We start from the raw sequence: 19591 nt of genomic DNA on the forward strand, positions 1-19591 counted from the left end.
GATGGGGGAATCCTCCCACTGTGGACCAGTGGCAGAACAAACAGGGTTACTGTCCTGACCCTGGTATTGACAGCGTTTGTCTCTGTCTCCATGGCAGCAGCACAGCGCATTAGGACCCAGTACTGGTTACATTATGGGGCGGATGGGCTCATGCACAAGAGGGGCAGCACAATTGGTTTTGGATAGTTGAGCTCCCTGTAGGTTGCTCAGGAGCAGTGGATCCTTCTCTGACATGCTGATTGAGATGCAATCCAGGTGATGCTCCTAGTCAGATCTAATGTTAAAGCGTAATTCCACTTTTGTTGAGGAAAAAAACATTGCCCTCTGGGTGATCTCTGTACATTACAAGGATTTTACCAAACTTTGTTGCAGATTCCTACGTTTTGTTATTCTGAAGAAATCATTGTTTGTTCCTCTGTGCCTCTGTGCTGAGTGGGTGAAATGGGAGTGGTTTCATAATTATCTATCAGCTGTGGCAGCTGCAGAGCACTAATGAGGAAAGCTGCTGGGCCTGCATCCCTTTAGACATGTTCCTATCAGTGGCAGCTGGTGCTCCATGGGCCGGGGGCGGCGGCAGACGGACAACACCAGCCCACACACCATACCACCCCCAGACCACACCAGCTAAAGCCCGCACATCATACCCTCGTGCCGGCTCACTCACCCTGGACTGACATGTGGAGGGCAGGCAGCGGCTGCCCCCTCAGTCTCCTCCGTGTGTTGGGCTTCCCCTGCGTCTTCTCCCTCGCCAATAGCATGGCTTCCCCTTCGGCCAATTGGGAAATGGGTCTCAGGATCTGCATCCTGATTGGCCAGGAGGAGAATCCGTGTTTTTTAAAGCCTATTCGAGCCCCTGCCTTTAATCAGGTGCTTAAAAAAAAAACCAAAACCCATTGGAATCCATGCGTTTGGCACCCTGCATGTAGATTAGGGGGCCGGATGCATGGATAGGGGGGCGGCACCCCTGCGCCCTCAGTGGACGGGCCACCACTGGTTCCTATTGGAAATTACATTTTTGTTGCAGGGGATGCAGAAATCTGACTTGTATCTTGCGAACCAAGCGATCAGCGGTGTTTGATCGCTCGGTGCTCAGCCTTAGAGCCAGCGGGGGGACAGACATCCACTTTTTGAAAAAAAAAAAAAGCCCAACTTCTCTTTTAAAGTGTTTGCAAAGGTTCATTTTTTTTTGTTTTTTTAAATAACAAAAGTGTTATACTTACCTGCTCTATGCAAGGGTTTTGCACAGAGCAGCCCTGATTCTCCTTTTCTGGGGTGCCCCAGCTGCTCTCCTCCTCTTCATCGGGGTGCCCCCATGGACAGGGCCGGTGCTACAACTAGGCGAACTAGGCTGCCTAGGGCGCACTGTCACCTAGGGCGCAGCCATGGCCAGTGCCATATTCTTCTCCTGTAGCCTTCTCATCCCAGGTGGATGTCAACTCTAGAGAGGGGGGCAGTGTGTACAGGAAGGGGGGTGTAGGGTTAAAGGGAGGGGGCAGTGTGTACAGGAAGGGGGTGTAGGGTTAAAGGGGGCAGTGTGTACAGGAGGGGGGTGTAGGGTTAAAGGGGGCAGTGTGTTCAGGAAGGGGGGTGTAGGGTTAAAGGGAGGCAGTTTGTATAGGAAGGGGTTGTAGACTTAAAGGGGGGCAGTGTGTATAGGAAGGGGGTGTAGACTTAAAGGGAGGCAGTGTGTATAGGAAGGGAAGTGTAGACTTAAAGGGGGGCAGTGTGTATAGGAAGGGGGGTGTAGACTTAAAGGGGGTCAGTGTGTATAGGAAGGGGGGTGTAGACTTAAAGGAGGGCAGTGTGTATAGGAAGGGGGTGTAGACTTAAAGGAGGGCAGTGTGTATAGGAAGGGGGTGTAGGGTTAAAGAGGGTGTAGCATTAAAGGGGGGCAGTGTGTGCAGGAAGGGAGGACAGTGTGTACAGGAAGGGGGGTGTAGAATTAAAGGGGGGCAGTGTATACAGAAAGGGGAGTGTAGGGTTTAAGGGGGGGGGTTGAATTATGTGCAGGAGATAGAGGGGGAATGTGTACAGTTTTTTTGAAGGGGGGGAGGGGGGGTTGCAAGTAACTGGTCTTGCCGAAGGCGCAAAATAGTCTAGCCCTGACCCTGCCCACAGAGAGCGCGCTCACGAGTCCCGTTGCTGTGTCAATTGACACAGCCAATGGCTCCTGCTGCTATCATCCTATCCAATGAGGACCCTAGACAGCGGCTGGAGCTGTTGGGCTCGTGCTCATCGCTGGAACATTCGGGTTCAGGTAAGAAAAACATGGGGCCTGGGGGGCAGCTGCAACCAAGAAGATTTTTTACCTTAATGCGCGGAATGCATTAAGGTGAATAATCCTGAGAGTTCATACAGCAGCCAGTTTTCCTGTACTTGGACACTGTCAGTCTAACCTGCAGTGCCATCTTCTGGTAGAATTAAGTATTGCAGTGCAGCATACTCTGGTGGTGCATATTTTGTCATTTTATTAAAATTAACCCTGGTTCACATGGATGCTACTTTGAAATCATGCTACTTCGCTTGAAGTAGCACAATTTCAAAGTAGCCCGGTAAGCGTGATTTCAGCTGCTACTGTGTGTCTTCATGCACAGATGTCTATTAAAGTCGCACCTGAAATCTGCAAAAGTAGTGTAGGAACTACTTTTGCAATTCGGAACAATGCCATTTCCAGCAATAGGCTGCGACTTGTCATGCGATTTGACCTGTCAAATCACATGACAAATCGCTCCAAAGTGAACGAGGGCTAAAGTGTAACAACTCCACTTTCGTGGAGAAAAAAGCAAATAAAGAAAAAATAATATAATATAATATTTATATTATAAATAATATACAAATGCGACATAAGTCATATTGTAATTGAATGCTATTAAATTATCTGAAAATACAATATGGCTACCTGGAGCTGTTCTGTACACAGAATGTATACTGACCACACCCCAGAAACATCATTTCCTGCTTGTGTGATTGGCTCACCAATTTTCCTAGAAGTCTTTTGGTTAGATACTTCCAATAGGAACACATCCAAAGGGATGCAGGCTCCACAGCTTTCCTCATTAGTGCTCTGCAGCTGCACAGCTGATTGATATAGAAAAGAAAAGAGTCCCGCGCTAAGGTGAATGTAAAGGCTGCAGACTCCCTAAAATATAACTAAAGGTTATATAAAATGTGGAAAATAAGAAGGGATAGTGGCGCTGACTAGGGAGATGAGGCTTGATAAATAAAAAGGAAGTGCAGGTATGTGGTAGAGCACAAATGTAAATAGTGTCACCTAATAAACTCAAAATACAAAAATACAAGCCAATAAATAAGTATGAATATCGCAACAATAATAATAAATTGGCCGGCAAAGGTCTGTGAATCTTAACTGCGTGAAATAGCAGTTAGCGTGGGGTCTGGTTTCCTGGCACCCTGACACTGGGGAGGGTGTGCCACCGGCAACCAGACGATCGGCTGTGCAGGGAGGTTGTACCTGGTGGGGGCTCCTGCCAGGGCCCGCTGTCCTGCCTGTTCCTGCCCTGAGGCCTAGAGATCCCTCCTGGGAGCCTCATTGTGCCACCATTTTCTTGTAGCCTTTGTGCTGCAATGCACAGCGGCCACGTTTGTGTAGTCTGGTGGCCATTTTGCGGTGTTTTGTCATTGAAAACAGCGGGGGCCATGACAGTGGAGCCCTATGGACGGCGATTTCAGCAGTGGGAGCCCCTCCTCATCCACTGGTGCTGACTCCTGGCTCCTTTCCTTTACGGATTGCTGTACGTGCAGTGCAGATTCTCCCGATGGCTGCAGTGCCTGGTTCCTGCGGGGTGGTGAGTCTGGTGGTGTCCTCTACCTCTCTGCTGAGATTTGATTGGGGCTCCTTGACTGGAAACCAGGTGTGCTGCCAAAGCATGGGGGTGCCCCTTAGTAGTGTTTTACACTTTTTTGTGGGGTCCTCCTGGTGACTCATGGAATCTTTTAGAGCACATCTCCCTACCTGATCCCCTCTTTGAGGCCTTGGGGCCCTCCAGGTCCCATCCATCGATGCACTGACGGCGATCCTTTGTGTCCCGGGTGGAGTTGGCTTTTGGGCGACGGGCTGGCAAAAAGGCGCCCCCCCCCCGCCCTTTCCCTGCCTCATCTGTCCCCTCAGATCCTGAATCTGATTCAGCCGCCACGGATAGTGTCACCCTGCATGGGTCTGTGACCATGCGCCCTGAATCCTCAGATAGTGAGGAGGATTCCTCCACTTCTGCAACCGCGCATGAAAAGGCGCTGTGGGACGCACTGATTGTATCTGTGCATGAGACCTTATAGATGGAGGATGCAGTTGCAGCTGTGACAGAGGCGCAGGTTCTCTTTGGCACTCACAAGCCATCCGAAGCGGCAAAGGTGTAACCTTTCCCCTCCTATTTTGAAATAATTGTCACTACAGAGTGGGGATAACCAAAGCCTCCCCTTGGGGTCCCTAAGCGCTTTGTTAGGCGATACCCCTATAAGGAGTCCCCTCTTAACCACTTTACCATCGGAGGATTTTGATATCTTACGTGCAGGCCACTTTTTGCGATTCGGCGCTGTGCAACTTTAACTGACAATTGCGCGGTCGTGCGACGCCGTACCCAAACGAAATTTATCTCCTTATTTCCCCACAAACAGAGCTTTCTTTTAGAGGTATTTGATCACCTGTGCAATGTTGACTTTTTGCGCTATAAACAAAAAAAGAGCATTTATTTTAAAAAAATAATATTTTTAAAATTTTTTTATATGAAATTCCCCGCAAAAAAAATATAAAAATCAAAATTTTTTTAAATTTTTGGCCAATTTGTTTTCTGCTACCTATGTTTGGTAAAAAAAAAATCACAATAAGCGTATTTTGATTGGTTTGCCCAAAAGTTATACTAACTCAGGGACAGATTTTTGTCATTTTTGGTGTTTTTTTTTTTTAACGAGTAATGACGGCGATCTGCGATTTTTATTTGCGGGACTGCGACATTGCGGCGGACAGATCGGACCCTTGACTGACATTTTTGACACGTTTGGGGGTACCAGTGACATTACTACAGTAATCAGTGCTATAAATATGCACTGTTACTGTAAAAATGACACTGGCAGGGAAGGGGTTAATTTTACTGGAGAGGGAGGGGTTAATGTATGCCTGGTGCTTACTAACGTGTGTGGGGGGAGGTGACTGAGTGACACAGGGACAGATCGCATGTTCAGCTATGCTGAACCCTGCAACCTGTCACTGTTTGTCACTTAGGCTATCCGCCCGCTCTGTTTACACAAGCGGGCGGATCTCCAAACTCGATTCCCCGACGATCGGGGAAGAGCAGCGGCTCCTCCCCTGGCCCGACTCCCGCTGTGACTGAAAACAGCGGGAGCGCGCCTCCAGCGGCGCGCGAGCTCCGCCTACAGGGATTCGAGCCACTTTGCCGCAGTATGGTCCCAGTGACTGGTCGGCAAGTGGTTAAGAAGTAAACTGTTCCACCGGTGGTGGACTCTCTTGTTTCCAGATTAAAAAAGGCAACCATGATTCTGGTTGATGAGTCCCCGGCCTTTAAGGACCCGACTGACAGGAAGGCGGAGGCTGTGGCCTGCAATATGTATACCCTGGCTGGTTCGGCACTGAGGCCGATATTCACCATTGCCCTGGTGTCACAGACTCTGACCGAGTGGGCTAAGCTTTTACGCCATGATCTGGAGGGAGAACAGCTCCCTCCTACCTTTGCTGAGCTGATCCAGGGGCTGCAGTCTATCTGTGATGCCTCTTTGGATGCAGCTCCCCTAATTGCTCGGCTCTCTGTTTTGGCAATGGTCCTTTGGCGTGTCTTTTGGCTTAAATGCTGATCTGCGGACCAGACTTCTAAAAAGGCCTTGACTGATCTTCCCGTTTATGGAGATCGCCTGTTTGGTGCTACCCTGGATGACATCATTAAAGGTCCCACAGTGGGGAAGAGTACCTTTCTTCCACAGGCTACTAAGGGCAAGGTTCCTCATCGTAGACGCAGGCCCACCTTCTCAGCTCATAAGACATTTTTTTTCGCTCCTCAGGGTCGACTGACAAGGGATCAAAGCCCTTTAGGGCCTCCTCTGGAGGATTCAAGGGAACTTGGTCTGGCAAGTCAAAAGCGGGCTTCTCCAGACCTGAGGACAAGGCCCCTTCATCTTGAAGGTGCACCCTCACCCATATCTGGGGTGGGGGGGATGTCTTCGTTGGTTCCTGGACCCGTGGACTTCCCTGGAACAAGACAAGTGGGTCCACAAAGTCAATTGGTCAGGCTACAAGATCGAGTTTCGTTATTACCCTCCGGAAAGGTACTTTCCTTCCAACGTGCGACCGTCTCCGGTCCGCTTACAGGCTCTCTTTGAGGTGGTGCAAGACCTTTTACTTCAAAGGGGTGATCATCCCGGTTCCAACTTCAGAAAGTTTTCAGGGGTTTTACTCAAACCTGTTTCCAGTCCCCAGAAAGGAGGGCAATGTTGTGTCCAATCCTGGACCTCAAGGTGTTGAACTGCTAGTAAAAGTGCATTGGCTAGAGGGCATTGGCTGGAGACAGAATGGCGGTCTGCCATTGTAAACATGGCAGAACGCTGTTCTGTCAGTAATGAGCACAGGGATCCTGTGTTCCTCTTATTTAGGAACACAGGTCTCGGTGTTCATTCAGCAAGTCCATCCCCAATACAGTTAGAAAGCACTCCCTAGGGACACATTTACCCCCTTGATCGCCCCTGGTGTTAACCCCTTCCCTGCCATTGTCATTAGTACAGTACCATTGCATATTTTGTAGCACTGATTACTGTAGTAATGTCACTGGTCCCCCCAAAAGTGTCACAAATGTCAGTTAGGGGTCCAATCTGTCCGCTCCAATGTCGCAGTCCTGCTAAAAATCGCCGCCATTACTAATAAAAAAATAAAATATAAATGACATAAATCTATCCCACTAGTTTGCAGATGCGATAACTTTTGCGCAAACCAATCAATATACACTTATTGGGATTTTTTTTACCAAAAATATGTAGCAGAATACAAATTGGCCTAAAATGATGAAAAAATTAGATTTTTTAAATTTTGTTTTTTATTGGGAATGTTTTATATGCGGCGGTCAGCCCCAGCCAGGCAAAGTGACGTATATATACTTCACTAGCCTGTCACTTGCTTGTGAGCCAATAGTGGGCGAGCGTGCCCGCTGAGGCGCGCGCCCGCCCCGGCTCGTTCCCTGGGAAGTCCGTGCGTGTGACCGGCGGACCCGATGTCCGCCGGTCACTCGCGATCGTCCGCCGTGAAGGGAGAAAGGCAGGCGGCTGATGTAAACAAGCCGCCTGTCATTCTCCCCTGTGTAGGAATGGTGATCATACGGTTCTATTATGTAGGACCGTTGATCACTGTTCCTACACCAGTAGCCATGTCCAATCACAGTAAGAAGCACGCCCCTAGGGACACACTTAACCCCTCCTTCCCCAATAAAGTTAACCCCTTCCCTCCCAGTGTCATTTTGCAGTAACAGTGCATATGTATAGCACTGATTACTGCAGTAATGTCACTGGTAACCCCAAAAGTGTCAAAGATGTCAGTCAAGGGTCCGATCTGTCCGCCTCAATGTGCAGTCCCACAAAAAAAAAAAAAAATCGCAGATCGCCGCCACCAAAAATGACAAAAATCTTTCCCTTCGTTAGTAAATGCGATAACTTTTGCGCAAACCAATCAAAATAAGCTTTTTGCGATTTTTTTTACCAAACATATGTAGCAGAAAACAAATTGGCCAAAAATGTTAAAAAATTGTGATTTTTACATTTTTTTGGGGGGGAATTTCATATATAAAAATGTGAAAAATATTGTTATTTTTGCAAAATTGTCGCTCTTTTTTTGTTTATAGCACAAAAAGTAAAAATCGCACAGGTGATCAAATACCACCAAAAGAAAGCTCTGTTTGTGGGAAAAAAAGGACGTCAAATTCGTTTAGGTACAGCGTCGCACGACCGCGCAATTGTCCGTTAAAGTCACGCAGTGCCGAATCGCAAAAAAGGCCCTGGTCAGGAAGGGGGTAAAATCTTCTGGGGCTTAAGTGGTTAAAGTAACGCAGTGCAGAATCGCAAAAAATGGCCTGGTCATTAAGGGGTAAAACATTTTGGTCCAGAGGTGGTTAAGTGGTTAATAATGGCGGCATCTGGTTAGACACACACAAACACCCTGACAGGTAGAACTGGATGGACTGGTGTCTTTATTTAACTTTACCAATTATGTACCATTGACCTACTGGCAGTATCTGTTCTCTCCAAGATTAGTTTATACACCTTGGCAGTGCCGCCCTTTTATTTGAATATTTCTGATGCAGCCTCTGCCTGCAATCCAATAAAAGATTTAGAACATGCTAATGAAAATTTTTACTCTTCAGGTGTGTCAGGAACATTACCAGTTTATAGTCCTCCAAGAGAATTTTTATACATGTGTGTTATAGGGTGACCACATTTCCGAACTGCCCCCACCAACACCCCCTCTGCCCAAAACAAAGCACATCCCAGATAAGTACCCCAATAGCAACCTGCAGATAATAGGTGTTCCCTACAAACTTCCAGATGGCAAGCAACTCATGCACAGATAATATGCACTCTACACACAGCACAGCACCCCCCAGATGACAAGTGAACCCCAAGATAGCTGAAAAGTTCCTCACTCATCTCACACCCCAGATAATAAGTGACCTATACAAACACAACATAAGCACCCCACAAACAAATAACCCAGAGAAAGTTCTTCAAACCCAACTGACAAGTGCCCCACTCACAGCACCCCCCAGATGATAGGTGTTACCCACACATACTCACAGCTCCCCCCAGATGATAGGTGTTACCCACACATACTCACAGCACCCCCCAGATGATAGGTGTTACCCACACATACTCACAGCTCCCCCCAGATGATAGGTGTTACCCACACATACTCACAGCACCCCCCAGATGATAGGTGTTACCCACACATACTCACAGCACCCCCCAGATGATAGGTGTTACCCACACATACTCACAGCACCCCCCAGATGATAGGTGTTACCCACACATACTCACAGCTCCCCCCAGATGATAGGTGTTACCCACACATACTCACAGCTCCCCCCAGATGATAGGTGTTACCCACACATACTCACAGCACCCCCCAGATGATAGGTGTTACCCATACATACTCGCAGCACCCCCCAGATGATAGGTGTTACCCACACATACTCACAGCTCCCCCCAGATGATAGGTGTTACCCACACATACTCACAGCTCCCCCCAGATGATAGGTGTTACCCACACATACTCACAGCACCCCCCAGATGATAGGTGTTACCCACACATACTCACAGCACCCCCCAGATGATAGGTGTTACCCACACATACTCACAGCACCCCCCAGATGATAGGTGTTACCCACACATACTCACAGCTCCCCCCAGATGATAGGTGTTACCCACACATACTCACAGCTCCCCCCAGATGATAGGTGTTACCCACACATACTCACAGCACCCCCCAGATGATAGGTGTTACCCATACATACTCGCAGCACCCCCCAGATGATAGGTGTTACCCACACATACTCACAGCACCCCCCAGATGATAGGTGTTACCCACACATACTCACAGCTCCCCCCAGATGATAGGTGTTACCCACACATACTCACAGCACCCCCCAGATGATAGGTGTTACCCACACATACTCACAGCACCCCCCAGATGATAGGTGTTACCCACACATACTCACAGCACCCCCCAGATGATAGGTGTTACCCACACATACTCACAGCTCCCCCCAGATGATAGGTGTTACCCACACATACTCACAGCTCCCCCCAGATGATAGGTGTTACCCACACATACTCACAGCACCCCCCAGATGATAGGTGTTACCCATACATACTCGCAGCACCCCCCAGATGATAGGTGTTACCCACACATACTCACAGCACCCCCCAGATGATAGGTGTTACCCACACAAACTCACAGCACCCCCCAGATGATAGGTGTTACCCACACATACTCACAGCACCCCCCAGATGATAGGTGTTACCCACACTTACTCACAGCACCTCCCAGATGATAGGTGTTACCCACACATACTCACAGCACCCCCCAGATGATAGGTGTTACCCACACATACTCACAGCACCTCCCAGATGATAGGTGTTACCCACACATACTCACAGCACCCCCCAGATGATAGGTGTTACCCACACATACTCACAGCACCCCCCAGATGATAGGTGTTACCCACACATACTCACAGCACCTCCCAGATGATAGGTGTTACCCACACATACTCACAGCACCCTCCAGATGATAGGTGTTACCCACACATACACACAGCACCCCCAGATGATAGGTGTTACCCACACATACTCACAGCACCCCCCAGATGATAGGTGTTACCCACACATACTCACAGCACCCCCCAGATTATAGGTGTTACCCACACATACTCACAGCACCCCCCAGATGATAGGTGTTACCCACACATACTCACAGCATCCCCCAGATGATAGGTGTTACCCACACTTACTCACAGCACCTCCCAGATGATAGGTGTTACCCACACATACTCACAGCACCCCCCAGATGATAGGTGTTACCCACACATACTCACAGCACCTCCCAGATGATAGGTGTTACCCACACATACACACAGCACCCCCCAGATGATAGGTGTTACCCACACATACACACAGAACCCCCCAGATGATAGGTGTTACCCACACATACTCACAGCACCCCCCAGATGATAGGTGTTACCCACACATACTCACAGCACCCTCCAGATGATAGGTGTTACCCATACATACTCACAGCACCCCCCAGATGAAAGGTGTTACCCACACATACTCACAGCACCCCCCCAGATGATAGGTGTTACCCACACATACTCACAGCACCCCCCAGATGATAGGTGTTACCCACACATACACAGAGCACCTCCCAGATGATAGGTGTTACCCACACATACACACAGCACCCCCCAGATGATAGGTGCTACCCACACATGCTCACAGCACCCCCCCCCAGATGATAGGTGTTACCCACACATACTCACAGCACCCCCTAGATGATAGGTGTTACCCACACATACACACAGCACCCCCCAGATGATAGGTGTTACCCACACATACTCACAGCATCCCCCAGATGATAGGTGTTACCCACACATACTCACAGCATCCCCCAGATGATAGGTGTTACCCACACATACACACAGCACCCCCCAGATGATAGGTGTTACCCACACATACACACAGCACCCACTAAGATGACAAGTGAACCCCAAGATAGCTGAAAAGTTCCTCACTCATCTCACACCCCAGATAATAAGTGACCTACACAAACACAACATAAGCACCCCACAAACAAATAACCCAGAGAAAGTGCTTCAAACCCAACTGACAAGTGCCCCACTCACAGCACCCCCCAGATGATGGGTGTTACCCACACATACTCACAGCACCCCCCAGATGATAGGTGTTACCCACACATACACAGAGCACCTCCCAGATTATAGGTATTACCCACACATACTCACAGCACTCCCCAGATGATAGGTGTTACCCACACATACACACAGCACCCCCCAGATGATAGTTATTACCCACACATACTCACAGCACCCCCCAGATGATAGGTGTTACCCACACATACACACAGCACCCCCCAGATGATAGGTGTTACCCACACATACACACAGCACCCCCCAGATGATAGGTGTTACCCACGCATACACACAGCACCCCCCAGATGATAGGTGTTACCCACACATACACACAGCACCCCGCAGATAATAGTTATTACCCACACATACTCACAGCACCCCCCAGATGATAGGTGTTACCCACACATACACACAGCACCCCCCAGATGATAGGTGTTACCCACACATGCTCACAGCACCCCCCAGATGATAGGTGTTACCCACACATACTCACAGCACCCCCCAGATGATAGGTGTTACCCACACTTACTCACAACACCCTCCAGATGATAGGTGTTACCCATACATACACACAGCACCCCCCAGATGATAGGTGTTACCCACACATACACACAGCACCTCCCAGGTGATAGGTGTTACCACACATACTCACAGCACCCCCCAGATGATAGGTGTTACCCACACATACACACAGCACCCCCCAGATGATAGGTGTTACCCATACATACTCACAGCACCCCCCAGATGAAAGGTGGTACCCACACATACAGCACCCCCCAGATGATAGGTGTTACCCACACATACAGCACCCCCCAGATGATAGGTGTTACCCACACATACACACAGCACCCCTCAGTGTCTACTATAATCGTCTGCCTGTAAGTCACCCTGTCACATGGCCTCCCTATGGAGGCTTCAAGCTGCTGTGCTAATGCACTCTGAACAGGTATATTTTAGAGATGCACCGAAATTTCAGTGGCTGAAACGGATCGGCCGAAAATGGTGTTTTCTGCATTTTGCCGATAGAGAAAAAGGTGCCAAGAATGATGTCGCAAATGCACCTGATTTTGCCACTATTCTACCACAATTTTACTGTGCTTATGGTGTATTTTTCATAGGTCATGTGACTCAAAAACCGCATCGAAAATGTAACACGGGTGCGTTATTGATGCATTTTCAATGCATTTCAATGGGGAGGTTTGGGGAGATTTGGGGAGGTTCGTTTTTGGTGCTTTCCTGACCAAAAATGCAGCAAGCAAGATTTTTAACACCACAAGGGAAGCACAACAGACCAGTGTGAAGACATACATAGAATTTAAAGGGATGCATTTTTCTTGAGCTTTTCTTGCGCTAAAGGTGCCAATAATGGCCGACAATAAATTCATATTTATTTAAATTCAGGATATAAATTAAAAAGTTGAATATAATACAATTATCTATTATAAATATATATATATTTTAAAAACTGTCATTTTCGGATTCAGCCAAGTGTATCCTGAATTTACAGTTTCCGCACCAAAATGTCCATGCGGTGCACCTCTAGTATATTTTACTGTAGTCACCAGGGCCTCCGACAGGGTATACCACCAGTCCTCCTGTATGGGGCCCGGGCACACACAGGGGCCCAGACAGGGAGAAGGATTGGTTTGGCGGGGGTTAATAACAGTAATGATGCTTTGTGCGGCTCACACAGGGCATAGTTCCTATAGTAGCCCCCCCCGTCCTGCCCCACCAATCCACCTCCCTTACCTACCCTACATACCTACAGATGAGTGGCCCTGAATGCACACTGTCTGTGTTTGGAGCCATACACCTGCATCCACACGCCTGTCAAATTAGGACCTGCGGCTGTGTTCGAAAAGCTTTTGCGTCCCCATAGCTTAACATAGGCTGCTTGCATCCAGCAATAGCCACATTTAAAACAAACACTGATTCACACTGTACAGGCCACAGTACCTATGTAAATAAGCACGAGGAGGACATGGGATAGGGGAGATAAGAGTGAAGGAGGAGGACATGGGATAGGGGAGATGAGACTAGTGAAGGAGGAGGACAAGGGATGGGGGAGATGAGACTAGGGAAGGAGGAGGACATGGGATAGGGGAGATGAGAGTGAAGGAGGAGGACAAGGGATCGGGGAGAAGAGACTAGGGAAGGAGGAGGACATGGGATAAGGGAGATGAGAGTGAAGGAGGAGGACAAGGGATCGGGGAGAAGAGACTAGGGAAGGAGGAGGACATGGGATAGGGGAGATGAGAGTGGAATTAGGAGGACAAGGGATGGGGGAAATGGGACTAGGGAAGGAGGAGGACATGGGATGTAGGAGACGGGACTGGAGAGGGAGGAGGACGTGGGATGGAGGGGATGGGACTGGAGGAAGAGGAGGAAGTAGGTTAGAGAAGGAGGAGGACATGGGATGGAGGCGATGGAACTGGAGAAGGAGGACATGGGATAAAGGAGATGGGACTGGAGGAAGAGGAGGAAGTAGGTTAGAGAAGGAGGAGGACATGGGATGGAGGCGATGGAACTGGAGGAGGAGGACATGGGATAAAGGAGATGGGACTGGATGAAGAGGAGGAAGTAGGTTAGAGAAGGAGGAGGACATGGGATGGAGGCGATGGAACTGGAGAAGGAGGACATGGGATAAAGGAGATGGGACTGGAGGAAGAGGAGGAAGTAGGTTAGAGAAGGAGGAGGACATGAGATGGAGGCGATGGAACTGGAGAAGGAGGACATGTGATAAAGGAGATGGGACTGGAGGAGGAGGACATGGGATGAAGGAGATGGGACTGGAGGAGGAGGACATGGGATGAAGGAGATGGGACTGGAGGAGGAGGACGTGAGGTGGAGAAGGAGGAGGACATGGGATGGAGGAGATGGGACTGGAGGAGGAGGACATGGGATGAAGGAGATGGGACTGGAGGAGGAGGAAGTGAGATGGAGAAGGAGGAGGACATGGGATGGAGGAGATGGGACTGGAGAAGAAGGAGGACATAGGATGAAGGAGATGGGACTGGAGGAGGAGGGAGTGAGATGGACAAGGAGGAGGACATGGGATGGAGGAGATGGCCATAGATGGATCGTAATTTGGCAGGTTCAGCAGGGAACAGCCAAATTTTGTTCAGTCCATAATTGTACCCTTTTGCATTAGTGTGTGCACCCCACATGCATGTGTGTATGTACAGTATATATACCCACACACACACAGAAACATACATTCTTATAAATAAATTTAAACGCATATTTTAAAATGTATTACCAATTGAGCTCCAGAATGCTCTTCATGACCAGGGCATTTTTTGCTATTGAGCACTGACCTACTTTAATTGGCAATTACACCGTCATGCAATACTGTATGCAAATGGCATTTTTATCATTTTTTTTCCATACAAATAAAGCTTTCCTTTGGTGGTATTTGATCATGAAATTTTGAAAAAAAAAAGATATTTTCTACTTTCTGTCATTAAACATATCCAATAAAATCAAATTTAATTAAAAGTTTAGGCAAAAATGTATTCTGTTACATGTCTTTGGTAACAAAAAGTCTCAATTAGTGTATATTATTTAGTCTGTAGGAAAGTTATAGCATCCAGAAAATATGGTATATATATATATACATATATATATATATATATATACATATATATATACATATACATATATATATATATATATATACATATATATATATATATATATATATATATATATATATATATATATATATATATATATATATATATATATATATAGTATTTGAATATCGATCAAGCATTCATTGAGGCCCTTAAATTGTCAGGACAGTAGGAATACCTCCCAAATTACCCCTTGTTGGAAAGTAGACATTCTGAGTTTGGTAAGAGGCATGGCAAGTTTTTTTGAAATTGTAATTTTTTTTTGTCACAATTTTTTGGAAAATTAAGAAATTAAATAAAATTTTTTTTTTTTCCTATTTTTTTTTTTTTTTAAATATATACTGTCACCAGCGCAGTACAGCATCATGATATGACTGGTTTGATGGTGATCAGGGACAATAAGTGGTGACAGCATGCCAAAAAAAAAAAAAAAATTTTTAATACATTTATATTCAATATTTTGAATATGTGAGTGTGTATGTATATATATATATATATATATATATATATATATATATATATATATTTTTTACATACTTTCATCAGACTACTCTTGTACTACCTCTGGGCGGGGGGATTAGGGATTTTTTTTTCTTTTATTACTACACTTTGATTTCTGGTACAATGAAGATTATTGTACCAGCATTGCTTTCAACTAATATGAATGGGTTAAGTTAATGGCAGCTGTGAATACTAGTGATCTGTGATTGGCTACAGCTAATCACATAGTACAGGGTGCTGTGATTAGCTAAGGTGCCATGTGATTTATGTGGGCCAACCACAGCTCACTAACAAAGGAAGCAAAGCTGTTATGAATCATATTGATTCATAACAGCTTTGTTGACATTCGGTTGCTGGTGGGGGGGGGGGGGGCCCTGTGTCTGTACAGGCAAAATGACATACGGGTAAGTCGCTTTGACTATACACGTCGCCCGCTTACAGTAAATGTACTGTGGGCGGTCGACAAGTGGACGGTGTCAGTAGGTAGGACAGTGGATGGTGTCAATCAGTAGAACAGGAGATGGTGTCAGTAGGGTAGTAGATGGTGGTGTCACTAGCTTTTTTATTTTCATTTTGTAATTTCTTCATTCTTTTTTTTTTTTACTATTTTTTACAATATTATTTTCATTTTGTAATTCTTTCATTCTTTTTTTTTCACTATTTTTTACAATATTATTTTCTTTTAACCATTTTTTTTTTAGGAGCTCCGTGGAGGAGCTTTAGTGAAATATCAGGGACCTAAACAGACCCCTGATGTCTCACGTTTGAGACAGAGAAAGGGACTGAGGACTTTCTCCAGCTGCACTGGGGGGGGGGGGAAGAATGAGAAGTGCACTGTGCTGAGTGGCTTCCTTATCCTTTAGTTATGGATTAACACAGTACCGATCACTAACTGTGTTCATTCAGAAAAGGAAGGGGCCAGTAAAATACATATTTAGCAGCCCCTTCCCCCACTCTCCATCCTGAGCAGCAGCCGGTGGGAGAGGAGAGGAGGGAAGCCAGCAGCCCTATTGTATTCTGACAGCATACAATAGCATAGCAGGGGTGAATCCTCCATCCACCTTCTGTTGTGCATAGAGTAATACTTTTTATTTTTTTCAACCTACTGGATCGGAAATAACAATGACCCATCAATAGGCAGTCTTACCCTCACCACTTGTTCTGGTGACACCTCTAAAATTTGGGATTTCCCCTCACTTTCTGTTTCATGACAGTTGTCTCCTGGACAAATAGAGGAGCAGATCTTTCCATTGAGTACTTGAAAGTGGGTCTAAAGGCCCGCCGTACACACGATAAGAAAATCTGAAGGGAAAATTCGTCCGACGACCGATCTGCCGATTTTCAGATTGTTAGTATTGTGCTTTGGACAGCCAACTCCGACTTTTCGGCTGACAAAATCCTGATGTGCAGGCTATATCATTTTTTTTCGTCCGTAATAAAACGTCCGATTTTCATCTCATTAGTACAGATTTCGACGGAAAAAAATCTTAAGAGCAAGACTAGGCATGCTCAGAGACGAAAGAATACATACAAAGCAATCCAAAACATGACATCACTTCTGAAGTAGAATTCTGTCGTACAGGAAAATTCGTGTGTACGGGGCTTTACTCTTTCCCACGCTATCTACAACTAAAAATTACAGTTTTTTCTTTTCATACACTTTAGTAAGAAGGCTGTCAACACCTGCAAGCAAAATCTTTACCAATCCAACAATGAATTGTTTGTGAGAACTGGACATGTGTTTTTTTTTTTTAATTTTCACAATTTATTAAAACATCTCACATATACAAAACACAAACACTTAAAAAAAAAAAAAACCTCCCTTAGCCCAGTCGAGATGAAGAGTTTTCAGATAACATGAAATACAATAAACACCTGAATTTTAGAAGGATTGGCCATTCCAAGTGTTTTTACTGGCTTCTGGGCACAGCTTTTGATCTTTCTCAAATAATTGCCACCAACCCCAGACAATTAACACAATACAGCTTGATATGAAAAAAGTTGGATGTTAAGCTTTATTAGCACCATTTAATACGTTCAAGTACCGTAATTAGCACCTATGCACAATTTCATTGCTCACTCAGCACCATTTTTGACTTGCTGAAAACCAGATGATACTTTGAGGTATTTAAAACCCACAGATGTTTTTGGTTTCTAACTTCCTCCATTAGAGATATTCAAAAGGCCACAAATGGTGCAAGTTTTCACGTTTTTTTTATTTGGGTTTTTCATTTTTTGTTACAAAAGCTGACAATTATTTTCTTTCCAAAACGTGATGTTAAACTCGTGGAAGACTTCCAACTTTGCTTTGACTTGTATTAAATTGCATTGCACGATGCTCCCTTATCATTCCTTCTCTTTTGCCCAAGGTGGAATCACGTCGACGGTTGGAAAAACACATGGAATGTGTCAGCTTTGGTTATTGTGAATAAAACAAGGCAAAGAGAGGATGTTTCTTAAGTTAGTTTTTTGGACTGTAATAGTTCATGCTATTTGAAACAGACTGGGCCCACTTCAAATCCGATTTCCTGATCGTGACCACCAATGTCCAAAGGTGCAATGTCTAAGATGGGTAAACGTGACGGCTTGTTAGTTCTGTACTCTATGACTGTTTTGCCCCATTCGCCCGTATGTTTCTGAAAGGAAAAGATAAAAAGTGAATTAGTTATGGGTCCTAAATTTTATTTAGGCCATTTACTCCATCTGGGAGCCAGATTGATTTTTTTTATCAATAACAAAGGAATTACTAATTCATGACAGTTTTTTCCAAAATATTTTTTTTGCCTTTTTTCTTTTTACCATCTCTGAATTAGTTACCTCCACCCAAAACTCTGTTAGATTCTAGCGCAGGGTTTTCCCAACCAGGGTTCCATGGAACCTTAAGGTTTTTCCAAAGAATGCTAAGGGTTCCTTGAGCAATGAGCAGGTTCTGCCTCTTAGATAAGCTCCCATTGACACCATTGATCTATTTAGCTATCTGTAAGAGGTAATTCTTCCCAATGAGTACGAGTGCAAGGAGCATTCTACCCACTGACCATCACACTAATGCGTCATGAGTTGTAGATATAGTCATTATGAGCAGGGGTTCCCTGAGACCGGAAAATTATTTCAAAGGTTCCTCTGTGTGGAAAAGGTTGAGAAAGGCTGTTCTAGAGAGTTAACTCATGTGACAACGTCTTCTACCTATCAGAGATTTCTGCTCTGAGTTCCCAGATCTGCTTATCTGCTGTGCCTATCAAGAGGGGCTCCCACTCGCCTTGCTGGACTTTTTAAAGTATAATATAGAGCTTGTAACCTCCAGTTAAATCAGAACAGAGCCTGTAATTATAGGAAGAAAGTCTTACTCTTGGAACATCCAAGACCTATAAGAAGCCTAGAGCTTACTCTTGCAGTGGCCCGTTTGATTGCTTATGGCACCACTCAAAATTGAGGTGAAAGCATACCCATATGTCCCAGAACATGGGGTGCAGGCTTCTCTTGATACCATTCCAGGGGGTTAGTAAAGAGGAAAGGATCGCTACTACTCCTGACCAGCCAAGGTGCATAAATTATGAGAAGCGGCCTCAGCCTACATGTCTCAATGTCAGTCGACTGTGATCTAGTGGGCTGAAACTTTAATAAATCAAACAAGTCCACCAAATTTTTTCCACTTCGATTTTTGTGGACCAATATTGTTTTGCCCCTTGACCTACCGTGCAACCATCTTCGAGGACGCTGTACGTGAATCTGGTGTTGCCTTCTGCTCTTAGCTCAACATCGTTGGATCCTTGCAGGATGACGGCCTTCTTCAGGTTTCCAGTCTCCTCATCCATGTAAGCAATGCTGTTCTTGCAGTGGTAGGTGATGTTCTGAGAGGCTTGGTTAGCCAACAGACGCATGAAGGCGAGTTGAGTGGCCATGTCCTTGGCTGTTATTCCTTCGTCGTGGTATTCAAACTGTTGAAAGGAAGGAATATGAATTAGCTTGAATATCTGGGTAAACATACACCTAAAAGAGTATACTGAAGCATGAATACATACATGT

At 46.0% G+C, this 19591-nt stretch overlaps 1 protein-coding gene across 1 annotated transcript in view; it reads right to left on the bottom strand.

The window, feature by feature from the left end:
- Positions 1-17558: 17558 nt before the first annotated feature.
- COL1A2 (collagen type I alpha 2 chain) overlaps positions 17559-19591 on the bottom strand; it is a gene marked incomplete at its 5' end in the record, with an annotated part of 93739 nt that continues 91706 nt past the window's right edge. The window contains 2 exons of the mRNA XM_082258888.1: positions 17559-18204; positions 19261-19503. Coding sequence (XP_082115014.1) covers positions 18058-18204; positions 19261-19503 — 390 coding nt within the window. The 3' untranslated portion in view covers positions 17559-18057. The remainder of the gene's footprint in view (positions 18205-19260; positions 19504-19591) is intronic.

The sequence above is a fragment of the Pelophylax lessonae genome (assembly GCF_965119305.1).
Source record: "Pelophylax lessonae genome assembly, chromosome: 5".
NCBI lineage: Eukaryota > Metazoa > Chordata > Amphibia > Anura > Ranidae > Pelophylax > Pelophylax lessonae.